Source organism: Macaca fascicularis, chromosome 11 (genome assembly GCF_037993035.2).
Source record: "Macaca fascicularis isolate 582-1 chromosome 11, T2T-MFA8v1.1".
NCBI classification, from domain to species: domain Eukaryota; kingdom Metazoa; phylum Chordata; class Mammalia; order Primates; family Cercopithecidae; genus Macaca; species Macaca fascicularis.
Window position 1 is genome coordinate 140,214,966 of NC_088385.1, and position 22,837 is coordinate 140,237,802.

At 42.7% G+C, this 22,837-nt stretch overlaps 1 protein-coding gene across 2 annotated transcripts in view; it reads left to right on the plus strand.

Moving 5' to 3' along the window:
- Positions 1-162: 162 nt before the first annotated feature.
- ZNF10 (zinc finger protein 10) overlaps positions 163-22,837 on the plus strand; it is a 30,826-nt gene continuing 8,151 nt past the window's right edge. For both annotated transcript variants that reach the window (XM_005572713.5, XM_045366219.3), the window contains exons 1-2: positions 163-289; positions 16,102-16,193. In XM_005572713.5, the coding sequence (XP_005572770.2) occupies positions 16,161-16,193 (33 nt within the window). In that variant the 5' untranslated portion in view covers positions 163-289; positions 16,102-16,160. The remainder of the gene's footprint in view (positions 290-16,101; positions 16,194-22,837) is intronic.

Below are 22,837 nucleotides of genomic sequence, written 5' to 3' on the forward strand. Positions count from 1 at the left end.
TGAACGCCAGGCTGGGGCGCGTGCGTCACGGTGTGTGTGAGGGGTGCGTGTGCGTGCGTGCGCGGCAGGGGCGGGCGCAGGACTAATGGGGCGGGGCGGGGCGCGTGCGCGTGCGTGACGTCAGGCCACGGGGAGGTGGCGCCGTAGTGCCGGGCCGGCCTCAGACACCGCTCTGACGCCGCTGCTGGCGCTGCGCTGGGAATGGAGTCGCGTTCTCTGTTTTGCCGTTGCTGCTGCCTTTGTGACGAGATCGCTTTCTCCCATCGAACCTTCTAGTTGCTTATTGCAGGTATACACGAAAGTGCTGAATTTTGTGTTTGCATCGTAATGAGACGCGTGTTGAACCCTTTAGTAATGTAGCAGTGTATTAGCTTCGTATTTCTAGGTAGACGGTAATTTTGTCAATGAAAAATTCTAACGGTGATAGTCACCCCTTGCCTGAGTCACTCTCCCTCGCGCGGCCCAGGCGTTCACGGCGGACGTTCTTGTTCTGTGGAGAATAACGGCTGCGCCTGGAGATTGACGCAGAGTGGGCGGCGGTGGTAGTAAGTTTGAGCCAGGTATTTTGAGTAATACAAAATAAGGTTTCTTCTAGTCTAACTTCCATTTTTCCCCCAGCTGGGATAGATGTTTAAAATTTTACCAATGGCCTTTCTAGCATTTATTGAAATAGTGACGCCAATTTGTGTGTGGTCTTTTGAAAACAAATCCTGCGTCTCTAGCTCCTAGCTTCCTCATCTTCAATTTTGTTTTGTTTTTTAATCAAATAGATTAACTAGAGGTGTGTTTGTTTAATCTACTTTTTTTGTTTTCAGAGACAGATAAGTTTACTATATTTTTATTTTCCCTTGACGCTAGATTTGTTAATTAAAATTGTATATAGGCCATCTAACACATAATATGAGTGTCAAAGATAAGGTTAACATCAAGATTTGGTACGTAGATCCCACCCAAAGTGTATGCAGAAGTTGAACAATTTCAATTCTAGCTATACATTAATTGCAGAAAGAGACTTAATTTAAAAAAAAAAAAAAGTAAAAGGGAAGGCAGGATGTCACCCAGAATGCCAGCCAACAAATATTATTAGGTTAGAGATGACTGCAGTTAGCTCTCCGAGAACTGGATAGCTCACCTCCTCCCTACCACTTTGAAAATCACCTCCACATTAACTTTTCTCTTGTGACACAACTAATCTCTTCTGTTTTATTAAAATTGTTCCCCATCTTCCAAAGCCTCCTGGATGGTAAGTTGCACACACTCCTGCCTCTTTTTGAAAATTACATTTGTTTTTTCATTACTTCTCTCACCATGCATTTCTTTAGTTCTTAGCATATGCCAGTCACAAGGGCAGAGATTTGAGATACACATCGTAAATTAAATGAGAATATGTGCTTATCAGTATTTTATGTAAGCACCGTCTGGAAATTCTACTTAGGACAATATTTAAGTAGATATGAGGCTTACCTTCTGGAAAAGAGATTACAGAATTATCCTTATTAATTAACTAAGTCCCCAAAATGAGAAGAGATTCAATTACTATCAATAATTTGTAGTAAAGTGACTGAAAAGGAAATAATAAGCTAATAGATTGACTTGCTGTCCTCAACAAGTTAGCACATACTTTTATTTTTAAAAAGTCTACACAATAGGAATAAAATAATTTTAGCTAGAAATATATGTGAACTATATGAGAAAAACTTCAAAACCTTACTACGCAATGTAGAAGAATAAAGGATGAGTAAGAATAAAAACAGATTTGTTTATAGATTATATTCAATTGTCAAGAAAATCAGAGAATTTTGTTTTGTTTTTGTTTTGAGATGGAGTTTTGCTCTTGTTGCCCAGGCTGGAGTGCAATGGCGCGATCTTGGCTCACTACAACCTCCGCCTCCAGGGTTCAAGCAATTCTCCTGCCTCAGCCTCCCTCGTAGCTGGGATTACAGGCTCCTGCCACAACGCCCAGCTAATTTTAGCTCTTAGCATATGCCAGTCACAAGGGCAGAGATTTGAGATACACATCATAAGTTAACGAGCAACAAGAGCGAAACTCTGTCTCAAAAAAAAAAACAAAACAAAACATTATTTTAAGGAAACAGAAATTTCTTATTGTTAATATCTCTGTTGTGCCTACAAGAGACTCTTTCATCAGCAGTACTCTTTCTGGCATGTCTCATGTCAGCCAGGACTTTCAATTCTTCTGGCTATGAAGCAAGGTTGGGACTATGATATAGGCCACCTTTGTCTGTATATGTGCCTCTTTGTCTTTGAACATCCAAGAACATTACTTTTTTCTCTTTCCACACAATGTCTCCTTGCTGCCTGATCCTAACATTTCCTGTTAAATATTTTATTGTGAAAAATTTTGAACATACGGCTAAATTATAAGAAGTTTACAGTGAATACTTATAAACCTTCCCATCTAGACTCTACCATTAATATTTCACTATACCTAATTTTAACAAATACCTGTCTGTCCCTATTTTTATCCATCAGTTCATTGTATTTTTTTATTTTTTTCAAAGTAAATTGACATGGGTACACATTCCCTAAAAATTTCAGAATGCCTGTGTATTAACTAGAATTCTATATTTGTTTAGGTTTTTCTTTAGATGTGAAATGTACAAAACATGAAAAGTGCAAATCTTAAGTGTACATTTGCTGAGTTTTGACAGATGCAGTGTCTTTGCCTTTTGTATCTTTAAATACATCTTTGGCATGTCTATTGGCTACTGAGTTTTAACTTTGTGGCTGCTGGGTCCTTTTTGCTGATCATACCTTGCCCTTTGCTGAAGCAAATACTGGTAAACCTTTTCAGAACTTGAAGAGACTCTGTTGTCTTTATTAATGAACTCTATGTCCCCAAGTGAAATGCTGTGCCTGACGAGGTTGTGCCTGTCATTGTGAGTGCTGGTTAAGTATAGACAGATGTCAGAGTGAATGAATGTGAAGTGCTAAGCACTTTACTAGCCTCTTCCCAGGATTTTGAATGAGATTGTCCTAATTCTCAAGTGGTTCACTATCTCCTAAGGGAGACAGACAAATTTTGGTACTGTAAGGCAGTGTTGAAGTGCTAGAACAGGGCATGGGCAGAGTCCTTCGTGTTTACTGAGGATAGAACCACTGATTCTCTCTGAGACAGTGGGAAGGCCTCACAGCAAAGATGGCATTAAAGTGATCCTTAGAGAATATGGGGTAAATGTAGTGGGAGTTAAGTTGAAAAGGGTCAATAGTTGTGAAACTTGTACGCTAAATGTTTGATTGGAGCTGTGCTTTGGAACTGCTTGTGCCTCAAATAGTAACTTTCATAGCCTTCTTGCTGATACTTGAAGCTTCTTTTCAGCCCATCTCTGCTCTTGTGGCAGGCAAAATAATGGCTCCCCAGAGATATCACCGGCACCTGGGAATATTTTACCTTATATTGCAAAATAGAATTTGCAGATGTGATTCAGTGAAGGACTTCAAGATGGGGAGAGATTACCCTGGATTATTTCGATGGGCTTAGTGTAATAACAGGGGTCCTTAAAAGTAAAAGAGGTGGGTGGCTGGGCGCGGTGGCTCACGCCTGTAATCCCAGCACTTTGGGAGGCCAAGACGGATGGAGATCACCTGAGGTCAGGAGTTTGAGACCAGCCTGGCCTACATGGTAAAACCTCGTCACTACTAAAAATACAAAAAAAAAAAAAAAAAATTAGCCGGGCGTGGTGGTGGGCGCCTGTAATCCCAGCTACATGGGAGGCTGAGGCAGGAGAATCACTTGAACCTGGAAGGCAGAGATTGCAATAAGCCGAGATCATGCCATTGCACTCCAGCCTGGGCAACAGAGCAAGACTCCATCTCAAAAAAAAAAAAAAAAAGTAAAAGAGGGGGAGAAGAAGGTGAGCATTCAGGGAAATATAACCGTGAAAGAAAGGCACAGAGAAATGTATCATTGCTGGCTTTGCAGGTGGAGGAAGGGTCAGGAGCCAAGGAGTGTAGATGGCCCAGACACTGGACGGGGCAAGGAAATAGATTCTTCTCTAGAGCTTCCAGAAGGAACACAGCTCTGCCAACACCTTAATTTTAGCCCTCCGAGACCTGTATCAGACTTCTGACCTCCAGAACTGTTATATAATAAATGTATGTTGTTGAAAACCACGAAGTTTTGATAATTGGCAGTGGTGGAAAACTAATACAGCCCTCTGTCCTTAAGAGTTTACCAAAGCAAAAATGGTCTTCCTTACTCTTCTTTGGCATTATATTTTGACTTTGCCTCAGAAGAAAAATGGTGTGATTATAAATATTTTTTGTGACCACATCTGGTAGAAAATACAGACTTCATTGTAACATTCATGTTCACAAACTGAATTATAGTCTTTGTCTCCTAGGAGATTTTACCATTTGGAGGTGAGAAGAAAAGTCCCCTCTTTGCAAATGTAAAGCTCACATTGTGGAATGGCTGCTGTTGTACTTTCTGACTCTTAACATTGGACCTTTTCTCATCGTTGTTCCAGTTTCTCCTTCCCCAGGAAGTTTTGCAGATTTCTGCAACCACATTCTTTTATCCATTCTCTTCATGTCCATGGTACTAGACTTTTAACATCTTTCCATGGTTACAGTCTGCTTGAGGGAGGGAAATTATTCTCATAGTTGGCGTTCATAACATCTTAAAAAGAGCTTCTCGGGTAGGGGACAGTCAGTCACTCTTGATAGCTACTTGAATGCCTTTTGATCTTAGTGTGTGCGTATTGAATTGTCTTTTGCCTTTCATGGGTCTGCCTTGTCTTACTGGGAAGATTATTGGATCTCAGAGCCTCCAGACTACCTCTCATCTTTTGTTCTTACACAGCAGTGACCGAGTAGTAAGTTGGGCTCCAAACTCTGCACTGTGAGCTGGGAAAGGGCACTCACTGCTCCCTGAATACCAAGATCCATTATGCTGCTGCAGCCAAAACAGGAAATAAATAATGCTGGACATCATCAAGCAGAGGATTTGAAACAGCTTTCCTCTGTGGCGTTGCAGTGTTCCAGGATTTCATTATATGAACTGAGCCTACCTTGCCTTCTCATCTCTGGAGGCTCTTCACTTCACTGCTCATGTCATCACTCCTGTGTGTCTCAGACTTCCACTCATGACCCAAACAGCACAGCCTCTGCAAACTTCAGTATCCCTCTTTGTGACTCTTACCCTTTGTTCTCCTGGCTCTTTTATGTCCTTATTCTCACTACTGTTCTTGGAGGTTCTCCTCAAATTTGTCAGCTCCTTCCTTGACTCATGTCTATACCAAAACTAGATCCTGTTGTTGATTGCACACATTTCTCACATAAGGCATTCTTCCTTCCCTTGCTCTGCGTTACCTGCACACATAGAAATCCCAGCCCAGAACCACTGCACAGTGTGCCTTTTCTTCTGTCCAGGCAGCGAGTGCTGCTTGAGGAAATCACAGCTAGGCAGACAAGTGTGACAGACATACTCTCCATAACCTCAGCTTATCTTTTGTCAGCAGCTTTTGCTAGTTTGTCACTGCATGGCCCAAACCTTTATCACTGTCCTCAATGATCATGGCCTCCTGTTGTTCCTCTCATTGTTAGCATGTAGCCTTGCTTTCTTTTTTGACTCACATTTTTATTGAACTGCCTGCTAATTGTCAGCATCCCACCTATCCTGACTTCCAGGAGGTAGGAGAGAATGAAGCATCCTTCTTCCTTTACAAACCTGATGCCTTCATCAGAGATTTGACCCCATCCTTTCCCCCTTCTCGCTCCTCTAGTTCCAACTCCCTTGTCTTAATTGCTTCCTCTGTTTTTAGTCTCCACTCTGGCCCCACCACCTCTTCCACCTGCCCTTTCTCTTCCTTCTCCACTTCCAGACTTTTCATTCCTATTGTGGAATTTGTCTGCTGTTTCCACCAGTGTATTGAAACTGATCTCCTTAAATTATTGTGAAGGCTTATCTAACCAATCCAATACCTTTCAATCCTTAATTTATCTAACGCTATTTTGATCTACCCGTCCTTGAAATTTTACATATCTTAGATCTCTCTATTTGGTGGTTCTCTGCCTCCTTTTTGGGCTTCTCTTTCATTTGCTTCCTAAATGTTGATTTTTCTCTATAATGCTGGTCCTACCATTTATTTTACTCTTCAAGTTCTCTTTGGTTGGTTTTATGCCATGGTTTCATCTGGTAACACCATTACGTGGGACTATTGAATATTACTGTTTCTTAGTAAGCTTTGTATGAAATATGTCACAGGGTTGTTGATAGTAACATATGGTCCCCCTTAGACTCCTTTATTCATGTGTTTACTTAACCTATATCTTATAGCAGGAGAATATAGTTACTCTTAAATATGTGACGAAAGACCATCCTCCTCCCGAAAAGCTTGTCCTGTTTGAATATATAGCCAGGCAGCCTGAAAGGATTCAGATAGAATGCAGATGTGGAAGGCAGATGACGTACATCTGGATAACCCTCACATGTAAATACAGCCTTGTAGATGCCACTTCTCTGTGGCTTACTCACTGTGTTCATGTGGCCTACTCACTATGTTCAAAACCAATCACATCATTTCTCTGATACCTAACCCTTCTGATACTGTTCTCCATTTAGTCACACAGAAACCTGAGAGTCATGTGAAGCCGCTAGCCCTTTCTCACACCCACATTCAGTCAAATTCCAGGACATACTGATCATTCCCAAATCTACCTGCTCTCCATTTCTACCATCATGGCCTTAATTTGTGTTCCTAAATCTTTTAGATTAAAGTATTAGCCTCCTACCTGTTTTTTTTTTTTTTTTTTTTTGCTGCTATTATATCTTCCTCTAGTCCATTACACAGGTACCCCTAGAAGAGCACTTGGAAGACACTAATATTGTTTCCTGGCTTACAACATTTAGGAAAGAGTCCACATTTTTGCGAATGGCATTCTTGGCTGGCTGTGACCTAGATCTGGCCTTGCACACCTCTGGCCCTGTTTCTTTTTGTTCCCTGGCCTAAACTATATGCACTAGAAGTATTGAACTTCTTCCCCTTACACATAATCTTCTCAGGCACTGCCTTTGCTCACGATGTTCCCCATCCTCCCTTACCTACCAAACCAGCTCTGACACTCAGCCCATTCCTCCCTGAAACCATTAGGCTGTGTTAGAAACCACCTTCTATGCTCCCATGAGCCCTTGTCCATTGCCATTATTATAGCAGTAATCAAACTCTACTGTAAAGTGTGTTTTCAGTTTCTTCAACTAGCCTGAGCTGCTTGAGGTAAGGGATAAATGCCTTGTTCACATTTCTATCCTCAGGGCCTGATACAGAGCTAGAAACATAAGTGTTCGGTAATGATTTATTAAAATGGCAGAAGTTCCAGATCTATACCACTAAGATAGTTATTAACTTACCAAGTGTTTCCTCAAAAATAAACAAAACTTCTGCCAGTATCCCTGCTCTGAGAATGACTGTGATACTTTAGAGAAGTCAGTTTTGGCCAGTCACATAAAAGGATCCTTTGTGATGGATCTGATTACTTCGAGAATGGTAGAAACCTAGAGTTAAATAAATAATGGTTCACACCTGTGTTTCTCAACCTTGGCTAGACATTCATTTGTACCAGGTGGAGCTCTTAAAAAAAAAAATCCTTAACCCCTTCTCAGATAATTAAATCAGAATCTCTTGGTGTGGGACTCAGGTATCAATAAATGCCAAACATACTTAACAATTCCAGTGTGCAACCAGAGTTTAAAACCACTGGGTTAGATAAAGGTTTGAGTGAGTTATCTAGAAGTAGTTGCTAAGGGAAATTAGAATTGAGTGAGACCTAACCTAAGTTATTCATAATTATGGTAGTTATCAGAGTGGAGCTTATATGCCTGTCTAAACCAGCAACCTTACTATAGTTTTGTTTTTTTTAAAATGAGATCCTATTGAAAATTTATTAGTGACCAGAAATGTTGAGACCCTGTCTAAAAAAAAAAAATTAGCCAGGTGCAGTGGCTCATACCTGTAGTTCTTGCACCTTGGGAGAATCACTTGAGCCCAGGAGTTTGAGACCACAGTAATCTCCCTAGGATGCCAGTACTATTTCCAGATATGTCATTTGATTAACAGTATCTCATATATTGACTTGTGATTGACTTCTTTGTGATTCCACACATATGTCCTAATCCTGCCCTGTGCAACAACTCAGAATAAATATTACTCCGAGGAGAGGATGTACAAATGTGTGAAAATTATTTTCTTGCTTCCTTTAAGTAATTTTTTTCAGGCTGAATATTTCCAGTTACTTCAGCCTTTGCTTATCTTGAAAAGCAAGCTGTATGAGGGAAGGACCCATGTCTGAATGGCTACTACTCTATTCTTAGCCCCTAGAATAGTACTTGGCATATTGTAAGTACTCAGTTAATGTCTGGTGTAAAAAGGGATGAATAAAGGAACCATCTGGGTTCATTCACCTCTTTATCTGACTTCTTAAAAGGAACCTTGTACTCCTGTGATAACATCCATACAAAGTATATATAGCATCCACTTGTATAGCTTAATTTCCTTAAATAGTATGTCATTGCCTTCATTGTCAGCTAAAATTTGTAGGCCGGGCGCAGTGGCTCAAGCCTGTAAACCCAGCACTTTGGGAGGCCGAGGCGGGCGGATCACGAGGTCAGGAGATCGAGACCATCCTGGCTAACACGGTGAAACCCCGTCTCTACTAAAAATACAAAAAAATTAGCCGCGCGTGGTGGTGTGCGCCTATAGTCCCAGCTACTCGGAGGCTGAGGCAGGAGAATGGCGTGAACCCGGGAGGCGGAGCTTGCAGTGAGTCAAGATCACGCCACTGCACTCCAGCCTGGGTAACACAGCGAGACTCCATCTCAAAAAAAAAAAAAAAATTTGTGGCCGGGCGCGGTGGCTCAAGCCTGTAATCCCAGCACTTTGGGAGGCCGAGACGGGCGGATCACGAGGTCAGGAGATCGAAACCATCCTGGCTAACACGGTGAAACCCCGTCTCTATTAAGAAATACAAAAAACTAGCCGGGCGAGGTGGCGGGCGCCTGTAGTCCCAGCTACTCGGGAGGCTGAGGCCGGAGAATGGCGTGAACCCGGGAGGCGGAGCTTGCAGTGAGTCAAGATCACGCCACTGCACTCCAGCCTGGGTAACACAGCGAGACTCCATCTCAAAAAAAAAAAAAATTTGTAACTGATCTTTACTTACATTGCTGGTGAAAGGATTAAAAACAGGGTAAGGACAGAGACCTGTAGCTGATGTCAGAGACCTCTCTTCATAAGGACATGACCCTTCGGTCAGCTAATTGTGGATCTCTCTTGCTGTACTGTAATTCAGTCATTGTTGCTGCTGCTTTTGGTGGCTGTAGGAGCAAAGAGTAAGAAACACTAAAACTCCTTGGAGAAATTAGGTAATGACATAAGAAGGGATAATGTTTGATCTTGCAACATAGATAAGGTTTTACCAAGAGACAAGAAAAGGAAGAACGGATCTGGCATAGGAATAGCATAGATAAAGATGTTCAGGCAACTCAAGTGGTTCAGCATGGTTATAGGGAAATGTATGGTAGTTTGATGAAACATTTAGGGCTTAGGGAGGTAGAAAAGCCACAATCACAGAGGATCCTAAAGCCATGCCAAGGACTTAGTGCATTTTTCTATATGTACTGGGAGACCAAAAGGGAATTTTAAACAGGGAGTGAAACTTCTGTGTTTTACAGAGGTGATGTTGCTGCAGACACTCACTGGAGTGTGAGAGACCAAAGGCAAACAAGTCAAGTAGGAGGTTTCTAGGTCAAGAATTATGAGGGCCTGAAACAGGGCCATGGCAGTAGGAGTTGGAAGAGATGGATGGAAGACACTTAAGAGGGGGAATTTACAGATTGTGGTGACTGATTGGATGTTAAAAAGAAACTCTAGAAAGACACTTGCTGGTTGGGCACAGTGGCTTACATCTGTACTTTGAGCACTTTGAGAGGCCCAGCAGTTTAGGAGGCCAAGGCACGAGGACTAGTTGAGGCTAGGAGTTCTAGACTAGCCTGGGCAACATAATGAGACCCCTATCTCTGCAAAAGAAATTTTTTTAATTAGCCAGGCTGGGCATGGTGACTCACACCTGTAATCCCAGCACTTTGGGAGGCCAAGGCAGGAGGATTGCTTGAGCCCAAGACTTTGAAAGCAGCCTGGGCAACATAGTGAGATCCTGTCTCTACAAATTTTAAAGATTAGCTGGGCGTGATGGCATGTGCCTGTGTTCCCAGATACTCAGGAGGCTGAGGCAGGAGGATCACTTGAGCCCAGGAGGTCAAGACTGCAGTGAGCTGTGTTTGTGCCACTGTATTCCAGCTTGGATGACAGAGTAAGGACCCTGTCTCAAAAAAAAAAAAAAAAGCCAGGTGCAGTGGCTCACACCTGTAGTTCTGTATACTTGGGAGGCTGAGGAGGGAGGATCACTTGAGCCCAAGAGTTTGAGGCTGTGGTAAACTATGATCATGCCACCACACTCCGGCCTGGGTGACAAGAATGAGGCCTCGACTTTGAAAAAAAGAAAAGAAAGACACTTGTGTTGCTGGGTCACTAGACGTCTTTTTTTTTTTTTTAATCTTACCCCGTGTCAGGCACCATTCTATGTTTTACAAATACTAACATTTAATTCCCACAGTAACCCTATGAAGTCAATACTATTTTATCCCTCTTGGTCTTGAAAACCACTGTTTAATGTATTTTGTCTGTTTTGCTGTGGTCAAGAGGTTAATTCTGTTCTCTCGTGTTCCATCTCGGCTGGAAGCAGAAGTTTATAAAACATTGCATTTTAGGCCGGGCGCGGTGGCTCAAGCCTGTAATCCCAGCACTTTGGGAGGCCGAGACGGGCGGATCACGAGGTCAGGAGATCGAGACCATCCTGGCTAACACAGTGAAACCCCGTCTCTACTAAAAAATACAAAAAAACTAGCCGGGCAAGGTGGCGGGCGCCTGTAGTCCCAGCTACTCGGGAGGCTGAGGCAGGAGAATGACGTGAACCCGGGAGGCGGAGCTTGCAGTGAGCTGAGATCCGGTCACTGTGCTCCAGCCTGGGCGACAGAGCGAGACTCCGTCTCAAAAAAAAAAAAAAAATTGCATTTTAAATTTATTTTAAATTTAGATTTTTTAGATTTCCATTTTTTTGACTACTAAATTTGACTATTTCCTATATGTTTACATTTGCATTTCTTTTGTACTTTGTTCCTGTATATTGTTTGCTCTGTCTTTTGAAGATTTAAGGGTTTCTTTTTCAGTTTTATGCACTGTCACATAAGTAAAAAGCAATATGGGCCGGGCGCGGCGGCTCAAGCCTGTAATCCCAGCACTTTGGGAGGCCGAAACGGGTGGATCACGAGGTCAGGAGATCAAGACCATCCTGGCTAACATGGTGAAACCCCATCTCTACTAAAAAATACAAAACAAACTAGCCGGGCGAGGTGGTGGGTGCCTGTAGTCCCAGCTACTCAGGAGGCTTAAGGCAGGAGAATGGCGTGGACCCGGGAGGCGGAGCTTGCAGTGAGCTGAGATCCGGCCACTGCACTCCAGCCTGGGCCACAGAGCGAGACTCCGTCTCAAAAAAAAAAAAAAAAAAGTAAAAGCAATATGGCTTCTGTAAGAGAGCATCTTACAGCAGGAGAATTCTGGAGATCTGCAAAAGTTCTCCCTGAAGTATTCAGCAGAATACAGATCAGTACATACATGTGAGGAAACTACTTGAGCCAGGGAAAGAGTCCTCTAAAGGATTATTGGGAACAGTATCTGTTGTTCACATAGGGCTGAGAAGAGCGTCTATTCCCACCAGCCAGACTGGAAAACTCTTCCAATTCCTGGAGCATTGGATATGTCGTGTCTACCCGATCAGTATCTATCAAGAAGGTCTTGCTTCAGCGTGGGGGATAATTAGCCCTATACTAGGCACTGCTAAATCTATCTAGCAAATTGTAAAAGAAAGACCCAAAAGGATCAAACTGTTTCCAGGTAACCTAACTGCATCCTAAAAGAAAGCTTAAGGAAATTTATAGTAATACAAAAATACCCAGCATCCAGTACGATAACATTCACAGTATCTGGCATCCAATCAAATTCACCAAGCATGCAAAGAGATGAAAACATGGCCCATAGTGAGGACGATAATAATGATTTGAAACTCATCCAGACTTAACATAGATCTTACTATTAGCAGAGGAGGACAGTAAAACATAGTTATAAATGTATTTCATATTGCTAAAAAGGTAAATACAGCAATAGAAAGTATTAAAAAAAATTGAGATTCTAGGGAGAAAACTCATATTGTCTGAAATGAAAATACACCAGGTTAACAGCAGATTACATTTCTAGAAGAAAAGTTGGGTGAACTTAAAGGCATAGTAATGTAAAACTATCCAAAATGACATGCAGAGAGAAAAAAGAAACCAGAAAAAAAATGAAAAGAACTTGAGTAAGCTGTAGATAGCATCAGGTAGCCTACTGTATGAGTAATTGGAGTCCCTGAAGAAGAGAGTAAAGGAGAGATGGAGAAATATATGAAGAAATAATGACTGGAGGCCGGGTGTGGTGGCTCACGCCTGTAATCCCAGCACTTTGGGAGGCCGAGGTGGGCGGATCACAAGGTCAGGAGATCGAGACCATGGTGAAACCCCGTCTCTACTAAAAATAGAAAAAATTAGCCGGGCGCAGGGGCGGGCGCCTGTAGTCCCAGCTACTCGGGAGGCTGAGGCAGGAGAATGGCGTGAACCCGGGAGGCGGAGCTTGCAGCGAGCCGAGATTGCGCCACTGCACTCCAGCCTGGGCGACAGAGCGAGACTCCGTCTCAAAAAAAAAAAAAAAAAGAAATAATGACTGGAAATGTCAAAACTTAATGAAACTATAAACCCGCAAATTCAAGAAGCTCAAGAAACCCTAAACACCACAAACATGAAAAGTATGCCAAGGAAAATAATAATCAGATTACTCAAATCAATAAAAGAGAAAATCTCAAAAGTAGCCAGAAGGAAAATACATGCTATATACAGAGGAATAAGGGATTACGTTGGATTTCTTACCAGAAATAAGACGTCTAAGAAGAGTGGAACTGTATAAAGTACTGAAAGAAAAAAACAACTGTCTACCTATTAAATAGAATTACACGTTCAGGAAAAAACGTCTTTCAACAACAAAAGTAACTCAACCTATAGAGTGGGAGAAACAGGCCAGGTGCGGTGGCTCACGCCTGTAATCCCAGCACTTTGGGAGGCCGAGGCAGGCGAATCACCTAAAGTCAGGAGTTCAAGACCAGCTTGGCCAACATGGTGAACCCCCGTCTCTACTAAAAAATACAAAAAATTAGCTTTGCATGCCTGTAATCCCAGCTACAGGCTGAGGCACAAGAATTACTTGAACCCGGGAGGTGGAGGTTGCAGTGAACCAAAGGCGTGCCACTGTACTCCAGCCTGGGTGAAAGAGTGAGACTCCATCTCAAAAACGGTGGGAGACACTACTTGCAAATCATGTCTCTGATAAGGGTTTAATATCTAGAATATACAAAGAACGCCTACAACTCAACAATACACACAACCCAATTGTAAACGTGGGCAAAGGACTTGACATTTCTGTAAAGAAGATATACAAATGGCTAGTAAGCACATGAAAATATGCTCAACATCATTAGTCATTAGGGAAATGTAAAAGCTACAGTGAGATGTCACTTCATCCCAACTACGATGGCTTGTAATTTAAAAAAATAGAATAACAAGTATTTGGCAAGGATGTAGAGAAATTAGAATATGCATATATATTCCTGGTGTGAATGTAAAAATGATGCAGCCACTATAGAAAACAGTTTGGTGATTCCTCAAAAAGTTAAACATAAAACCATATGACCCAGCTGTTTCAGTCCTAGGTGTATACCCAAAGGAATTGAATGTAGGAACTCAAACAGATACTTGTATGCCAGTGTTCATGGCAGTATTATTCATAATAACCAAAAGATGGAAACAACGCAAGTGTTCATCAACAGATGAGTGGGTAACAAAATGTAGTCTCTAACCAATGGAATATTTGGTTGTTAAAAAAGACTGAGGTTCTGATTACATGTTAAAACATAGATGAACCTTGAAAAATGTATACTCAGTGAAATAAGCCAGACTCAAAAGGGCAAATATTGTATAATTCCACTTATGTGACCTAAGTAGAGTAGGCAAATTCGTAGAGACAGAACGTAGTTTAGGGGCTTCCAGAGGAATAGGGGAGAATATGGAGTTATCAGTGAATACCAGAGTTTCTGGAGTGATGGAAAAGTTTTGGAATTACATAGTGGTGATGGTTGCACCACACTGTGAATGTAATTAATGACACTGAATTGGATACTTAAAAACAGTTAAAATGGCAAAAAAAAAAAAATACATATATATATGTTACTACAATTTTAAGAATTATATAATATACCAAAACCCACTGAATACACAGTTTAAATGGTTGAATTGTACCATATGGCTGTTAAAAAAAAAAAAAAAAAAGGGCACAAAAAAGACATTGTTAGCTATAAAAAAGCTGAAAGAATTTATCACCAGGAGACCCTTGTTACAAGAAACGTTGGCCGGGCGCAGTGGCTCAAGCCTGTAATCCCAGCACTTTGGGAGGCCGAGACGGGTGGATCACGAGGTCAGGAGATCGAGACCATCCTGGCTAACACGGTGAAACCCCGTCTCTACTAAGAAATACAAAAAACTAGCCGGGCGAGGTGGCGGGCGCCTGTAGTCCCAGCTACTCGGGAGGCTGAGGCCGGAGAATGGCGTGAACCCGGGAGGCGGAGCTTGCAGTGAGCTGAGATCCGGCCACTGCACTCCAGCCTGGGCTACAGAGCGAGACTCCGTCTCAAAAAAAAAAAAAAAAAAAAAAAAAGAAACGTTAAAGAATGTGCTTCAGAGAGAAAGGAAATGAAACCAAATGGAAATCTGGATCTACACACACGAGTAAACAGCACTGGCAAATGGTAACTACATAGGTAAATATACAATATTTTTCCTTAATGTTTAAATTGTTTTTAAAATGTAATTGGCTATATTCGTTTTCTGTTGCTGTGTAGCATATTACCACAAACTTGGCAGCTTCAAACAGCACTTCCTTATTATCAGCTCTGTTGGTCAGAAGCGGTGCAAGCACAGCATGGCTGGGTTCTCTGCTCAGGGTGTCCAAAGGCTGAAATCAGGGTCTGTCACCTAGACTTGAGTTCTCATCTGGAGGCTGTGGGGAAAAATTCACTTTCAAGCTCACTCTTCTTGGCGGAATTCAGTTCCTTGTGGCTGCAGGACTGAGGTCCCTGCTCTCTAGCTGGCTTTCAGCTGGTGCTGCTCTTTGCTGCTGGAGACTACCATGTTCCTCACACTGCACCTTCCATCTTCAAGCCAGTAATGGTCCATCACATTTTTCTTGGGCTTCAATCTCTGACTTCCGTTCTGTGACCAGCTGGAGACAACCTTGTTTTTTTAATCTGTAAAGTGAGACTGTTAGATTAGGTCAGGTTTGGTTTTTTCCCCCTCAAAAAAAAATTTGTAATGGTAAGTAGGATCATTCCGTTTTAAATCTTCAAATGTGGTGTGGAACTCCAGCGATTAAGGGGTAAAAATGGCCCGGCGCGGTGGCTCAAGCCTGTAATCCCAGCACTTTGGGAGGCCGAGACGGGTGGGTCACGAGGTCAGGAGATTGAGACCATCCTGGCTGACACAGTGAAACCCCGTCTCTACTAAAAATACAGAAAACTAGCCCGGCGAGGTGGCGGGCGCCTGTAGTCCCAGCTACTCGGGAGGCTGAGGCAGGAGAATGGCGTGAACCCGGGAGGCGGAGCTTACAGTGAGCTGAGATCCGGCCACTGCACTCCAGCCTGGACGGCAGAGCGAGACTCCGTCTCAAAAAAAAAAAAAAAAAAAAGGGGGTAAAAATGCAATTTATGTAGCTCTTCTCTTCCTAATCTTAGGGAGCTTCGGGCACTGTAGATTTGCTTATAGAATGTCTCTGATGTTCCTCTGTATAGTGGGTGTTTGTGTCATACCCAGCTGGTATGAGGAAGTTTAGGCTGTCAATTTAGGGAGCCTCCCAGTCATAGCAAACTTGACTTATGTTTCTTTCTTTTTCCTAGCTTTGTCTTCTTAGCACTCTGGTATCACTCAAGGAAGTATCATCAAGAACAAGGAGGACATGCATGCTAAGTCACTAACTGCCTGGTCCCAGGTAAGCTGTGCTTTCTCCCCAGTTTCCAACTGGGAATTCCTTTTTGTTTTAGTCCCTTTGCCAGAGAACTTCAGAAATTATATCTTCTCCAGCAGACTAGGATTAGGCTTTTGTTTACTTTATTTGTAGTTGTAGTTTTATTTCCTTTTAATACAAAAGAAACACAACGCAAGTTTAACAGTAACATTGGTGGGAATCAAGTGAGGTGACATCAGACTTCTTCCCAAAAAGAAGAGAGAACTGGGAATGTTGATGTCTCTCTGTGGTTTCTCTCAGGCCTGACTGTCCTGGGTGTGGTGCTTACTGTGTTAATTCCTCCGTGGGGAACCCATTTGGAGGAACTCAGGGACAAGTTACATAGTTATCAAAGGATAACTGCAAACAAGGTGCAAAGAACTCTGAGGAGAACAGAACCTCAGTGAGCAGTGTGGCCTGGCGACATCCAGGCTGAGAGACTGGTTCTGGTGCCTGTTCAGCTTCTTCCTCTGGAGGGTCCTTCATGCAGACCTTGACAGGTAATCTGGGGAAGGAAGGTGAGACTGGAGCCGAGGTTCCCTGGCCTGTCTGGAGGGCTCAGCCCCACATTGGAGTGCTCTGGGCAGGTGTTTGGCATATGCATTTAACATGAGGATATTTAAATAGTTTAAAGGTTCAGAAGAAAACTTGCTGAAATGACATGTATGCCAACACATTAAGGATGACTTGTGATTGCCCAAAGAAATATGAGAGAGCTGCGTTTGTGAAGGCCCAGACTTTTGAGAGAGCATGGCCTGTTTGAAGAGGTAAAAGCAGTTTAGTGCAGCCCAAACACAGAACCAAGAGGGGAATATGGGCAGTGTGGGCCTTCCAGGCCTGTTTGGCACTGACTGCAACACAGATATGTTTGCATGGGGCTAATGAGACTCCTCACAGAAGGATACACAGTGATAACAAGGCCAACAAGAACTGAAACAAATACCCAAGAGATAACTGATGAGGCTGGTTGAGCTGATGAGCTTGTGAAGGAGGCTGAGCCAGAGTCTTCTGCGAGTTAAAATGAAAACCAATGTGTACAGTATAGGGAAAGATGGTTTTGCAGGAATGAGAACATGACTCAACTGTAACATGCTGCTCTATTGACTAAAAGGTGAGTTAGGAAGAAGACATCACTGTGGGCTTTGGTCTTTCCCTCTCTTCTGTTATTATAGAAATTTTCAAATATATACAAAATAAAAATAGTAGAATAGTAGTAGAAAATATGACAGAATGGAATGAGATGAGTGTTATATTTAAAATGGACTGGAGGCTAAGGCTAATACAAGAAAAAGATCAGCAATTTGTGCTGATCAAAAATTCAAAAACAGGTATTTGCAAACAGTTATTCTTTTTTTTTTTTTTTTGAGACAGAGTCTTGCTCTGTCACCCAGGCTGGAGTCCAGTGGTGCGATCTCAGCTCACTGCAACCTCCACCTCCCAGGTTCAAGTGATTCTCCTGCCTCAGCCTCCCAAGTAGCTGGGACTGCAGGCATGTACACCATGCCTGGCTAATTTTTTGTATTTTTAGTAGACAGGGTTTCACTGTGTTAGCCAATCTCAATCTCCTGAACTCAGGTGATCCGCCTGTCTTGGCCTCCCAAAGCTCTGGGATTAAAGGTGTGAGCTACCCCACCTGGCCAAACAGTTATTCATTTACAATTGAAATAAAGGCATTTAAAAAACAATAAACAACACAATTCAGGATAATGCTTACTTCTAGCAAAGAACAAGAAGCACATGAGATTTAAAAAGTATTAGGAGGAATGAAAGCATGCTTAGTCTATATACCTTCTTGGCATGTCTGCATATGCTGGACTGCAGCGGATGGCACTTCTCATCTCTGTCTTCTTTAACACTGTATTGCACTGTGTGTTAGTGTGTATAATACTATGAGACAGATGGTATTTTACAGCTAAGAGAACTGACTCGTGGTGAGGTTAAATAAACAAACATCATCCAATCCAAAATTTAAAGTGTGCAGACCAGGTGAGGTGGCTCATACCTGTAATTCCAGCACTTTGGGAGGCCGAGGTGCGCAGATCACCCGAAGTCAGGAGTTTGAGACCAGCACAGCCAACATGGTAAAACCCTGTCTTTACTAAAAAATACAAAAATAAGCCAGGCGTGTGGTGGCGTAGTCCCAGCTACTCAGGAGGCTGAGGCAGGAGAATTGCTTGAACCCGGGAGGCGGAGGTTGCAGTGAGCCGAAATCATGCCACTGCACTCCAGCCCAGACGTTAGAGCAAAACTCTGTCCCCTGCGCTGCTCCCCGCCAAAAAAAAAAAAATTTAAGATGTACAGATTTGACCACGGATTCGCCTGATTTCAAATCCAGTTATTAACTAACATCTCATGCACCTTTCCTTTTAGTAGTGTCACCATGACATGCTTTGTCTCTGTGTTTACAGTAAAAGTGCAGTGTATTTCTTATGGGAATGCTAAAACCACCAGACCAGAAATCAGATAGCCACTTAAGTTAAAACTGGGCAGGCTTCTTTGAAACCATGAACAGCAATGAATGAGTCAAGGACTAGCGGAAAGTAGCAGGCACACTTAACTTCAGTAATATGAGAATGAGGTGGGAGCAGAGTGTCATCACCATTAGGCCTGAAGGGATGAGAACAGGGACAGGTTCTGGAAACCAGACTTGTGGTTCACAGAGGCTGTTCCCCCATCTGTCAAGGGAATGTACCTCCATCACGTCACCACCACTGCACTGGGGCAGCTTGCCATATCCAACTGGTGATCTCCATTGGTGAAATAGAAAGGCAGAGGGCAAGAGAAATCTTTGGTATAATCCACACAGCTCGCCCTCCCTGGGAACAGAGTAGGGTGGAGAGGAAACCTGGAGGGAAGGAGAGAAGATATCCAGCATACAGATCTCATAGAACATTCCATTTTAAATATTTTTATTTATGTTTCAGTTTACATACAGTAACGTTTTCCCCTTTGGATTTACAGTTCTGTGATTTTTGACAAACGTATATAGTTGTGTAGCTACCACTTCATTCAAGATACAGAGCAGGCCGGGCACAGTGGCTCATGCCTGTAATCCCAACACTTCAGGAGGCTGAGGCGGAGGGTGGATCACCTGAGGTCAGGAGTTCGAGACCAGCCTGGCCAACATGGTGGAACCCCGTCTCTACTAAAAATACAAAAATTAGCTGGGCGTGGTGGCCGGCACCTATAAACCCAGCTACCTGGGAGGCTGAGGCAGCAGAATTGCTTGAACCTGGGGAATGGAGGTTGCAATGAGCCAAGATTACACCATTGCACTCCAGCCTGGGTGAAAGAGTGAAACTCCATCTCAAAAAAAACAAAACAAACAACAAAAAAACCCACCAAGTTACAGGGCAAACCCATGATCCTAGAATTCCCTATGTGCAACCCCTTTGTATATAGTCCATGCTTACTCCCCCTCCAGCCCCTTGACCACTGATCTATTGATTTTTACCTTTTCCAGAATGTCGTATAAATGGGATCACATAGCACGTAGCCTCTAGCTCCTTTCATAAAGCATAATGTGTCAGAGGTTCATCTGTTGTTGCATGAGTCAGTAGGATATTCCTTTTTATTGCTGAGTAGATTTGCATTGTGTGGCTGTACGACGCTTTGTTTATGCATTTCGTGTTAAGGGACATTTGAGTTTCTTCCAGTTTTTGCCAATTTTAGATAAAGCCCTTTCTCAGGTTTATGCATTTGCATACAGGTTTTTGTGTGGACATAAATTTTCACACTCAGGTATTTAGCCAAGAGAATGATAGGTGTGTGCCAAGAGTATACATTTAACTTTATGAAAAATATGCAAATTTTCCAAAGTGGTTGTAGCATTTTCGCATTCTCACAGTGATGTGTGAGAGTGGCAGTTATTCTGCATCCTCACCAGCACTTGGTATCACACACTTTAAAAGTTTACCCTTTCTAATAAGTGTCTTTACGGTATCTCACTGTCGTTTTAACTTTCATTTCCCTAATAAGTAATGACACTAAGCATCATGTGCTTTTTTTTTTTTTTTTTTTTTGAGACGGAGTCTTGCTCTGTCACCCAGGCTGGAGTGCAGTGGCCAGATCTCAGCTCACTGCAAACTCCGCCTCCTGGGTTTATGCCATTCTCCTGCCTCACCCTCCCGAGTAGCTGGGACTACAGGCGCCCGCCACCTCGCCCGGCTAGTTTTTTTTGTATTTTTTAGTAGAGACGGGGTTTCACTGTGTTAGCCAGGATGGTCTCGATCTCCTGACCTTGTGATCCGCCCGCCTCGGCCTCCCAAAGTGCTGGGATTACAGGCTTGAGCCACCGCGCCCGGCTCATGTGCTTATTTATTACCAACTACCTATATTCTTCTTTGGTGAAATGTTTATTTTAGTCTTTTGCTCAGTTTTCAAACTAGTCTGTTTTCTTACTGAGTTGTTTTTTTTTTTTTTTTGAGATGGAGTCTTGCTCTGTAGCCCAGGCCGGAGTAGAGTACAGTGGCACGATCTCAGCTCACTGCAACCTCTGCCTCTCGGGTTCGAGCAATTCTTCTGCCTCAGCCTGCCGAGTAGCTGGGACTGCAGGCGCTCGCCACCACACCTGGCTAATTTTTTTCTTTTTTTTTTGTATTTTAGTAGAGACGGGGTTTCACTGTGTTGCCCAGGCTGGTCTCGAACTCCTGAACTCGGGCCATCCCGAGGCCTGTCTCGGACTCCCAAAGTGCTGGGATTACAGACATGAACCACTGTGCCCAGCCTCTTAATTGAGTTTTGAGGGTTCTATGTACCTTACGCGTACAAGTTCTTTGTCAGATAATGTGATTTGCAAATATTATTTCCTGGTCTCTGGCTTGTCTTTTCCTTCTCTTAGCAATGTCTTTTGAAGAGAAAAAACATTTTTAGTTTTGGTGAAGCGCTCACTTTGTCAATTTTCAATTTGTTCTTTTTTTTTTTTTTTTTTTTTTTTGGAGACAGAGTCTCATTCTCTTGCCTAGGCTGGAGTGCAGTGGCGCAATCTCAGCTCACTGCAACCTCTGCCTTCAGGGTTCAAGCGATTCTCATGCCTCAGCCTCCCAAGTAACTGGGATTACTTGCATGCACCACCATGCCCAGCTAATTTTTGTATATTTAGTAGAGATGGTGTTTCACCATGTTAGCCAGGCTAGTCTTGAACTCCCGACCTTAGGTGATCCTCCTGCCTCGGCCTCCCAGAGTGCTGGGATTACAGGCGTGAGCCACCATGCCTGGCCTATCAATTTGTTCTTTTATGGATCATGCTGTTGGTATTACTGCTAAGAACCCTCTGAAGAACTCAAAATGACAAATGTTTTTTTCCTATGTTTTCTTATAGAAATTTTATAAATTTATGTGTTACATTTTGATCTATTTAGGATTTGAAATTTTTTTGCAGATTGACACATTTATCAGTATGTAATATCCCTCTTTATCTCTGCTAATATTCTTTGTTGTTAATTCTATGTTGTCTGATATTAATACAGCCACTCTAACTTTCGTATGATTAGTGTTTTCCATAATATATCTGTTTCTGTCCTTTTACTTGTAACCTCTCTAGGTTGTATTCAATATTTTGTTTTTGTTTTTGTTTTTGTTTTTTGAGACAGAGTTTCACTCTCGTTCCCCAGGCTGGAGTGCAGTGGCGGTATCTCAGCTCACTGCAACCTCCACCTCCTGTGTTCAAGCAATTCTCCTGCCTCAGCCTCCCGAGTAGCTGGGATTACAGGCATGTGCCACCACACCCAGCTAATTTTGTATTTTTAGTAGAGACAGGGTTTCTCCACATTGGTCAGGCTGGTCTCGAACCCATGACCTTAGGTGATCCGCCCGCCTTGGCCTCCCAAAGTTCTGGGATTACAGGTGTGAGCCACAGCGCCTGGCCCAATGTTTTTTTTTTAGGTAGCAGATAGTCGAGGCTTGTGGTTTTTTTGTTTGTTTGTTTTGAGGCAGGGTCTCATTGTTGCCCAGGCTGGAGTGCAGTGGTGTTATCACAGCTCACTGCAGTCTGGCTCAAACTCCTGGACTCAAGTGATCCTCCCACCTGTCTCCCTAGTACCTGGGACTATAGGCTTGAGCCACCACATCTGGCTACTTTTTAAATTTTTTGTAGACATAGGATCTCCCTGTGTTGTCCAGGCTGGTCTGAAACTCCTGGGCTCAAGGCTTGTAGTTTTTGCTGTTGCCTTTTTTTTTTTTTTTTTTTTTTGAGACAGGTTCTCACTCTGTTGCACAAGCTAGAGTACAGTGGTGTGATCACAGCCCACTGCAACCTCTGCCTCCTGGGTTCAAGTGATCCTCTCACCTTAGCCTCTCGAGTAGCTGAAACTACAGGCACATGCCACCATGCCTGGCTAATTTTTGTATTTTTTGTACAGACAGGGTTTTGTCATATTGCTAGGCTTGTCTTGAGCTCCTGAACTCAAGTGATCCACCTGCCTCAGCCTTCCAGAGTGCTGGGATTACAAGTGTGAGCCACTGCACCCGGTTGCTTTTTTTTTTTCTTAATACATTTTGGCGACCTGTTTTTTAATTGTTATGTTTAGACCATTTTTGTTTAATGTTATTATTGATACAGTTGAATTTCAGTGTGTTATTTTATTATATGTTCTCTGTATATCTTTTCCCACTTCTTAATTTACTGCCTT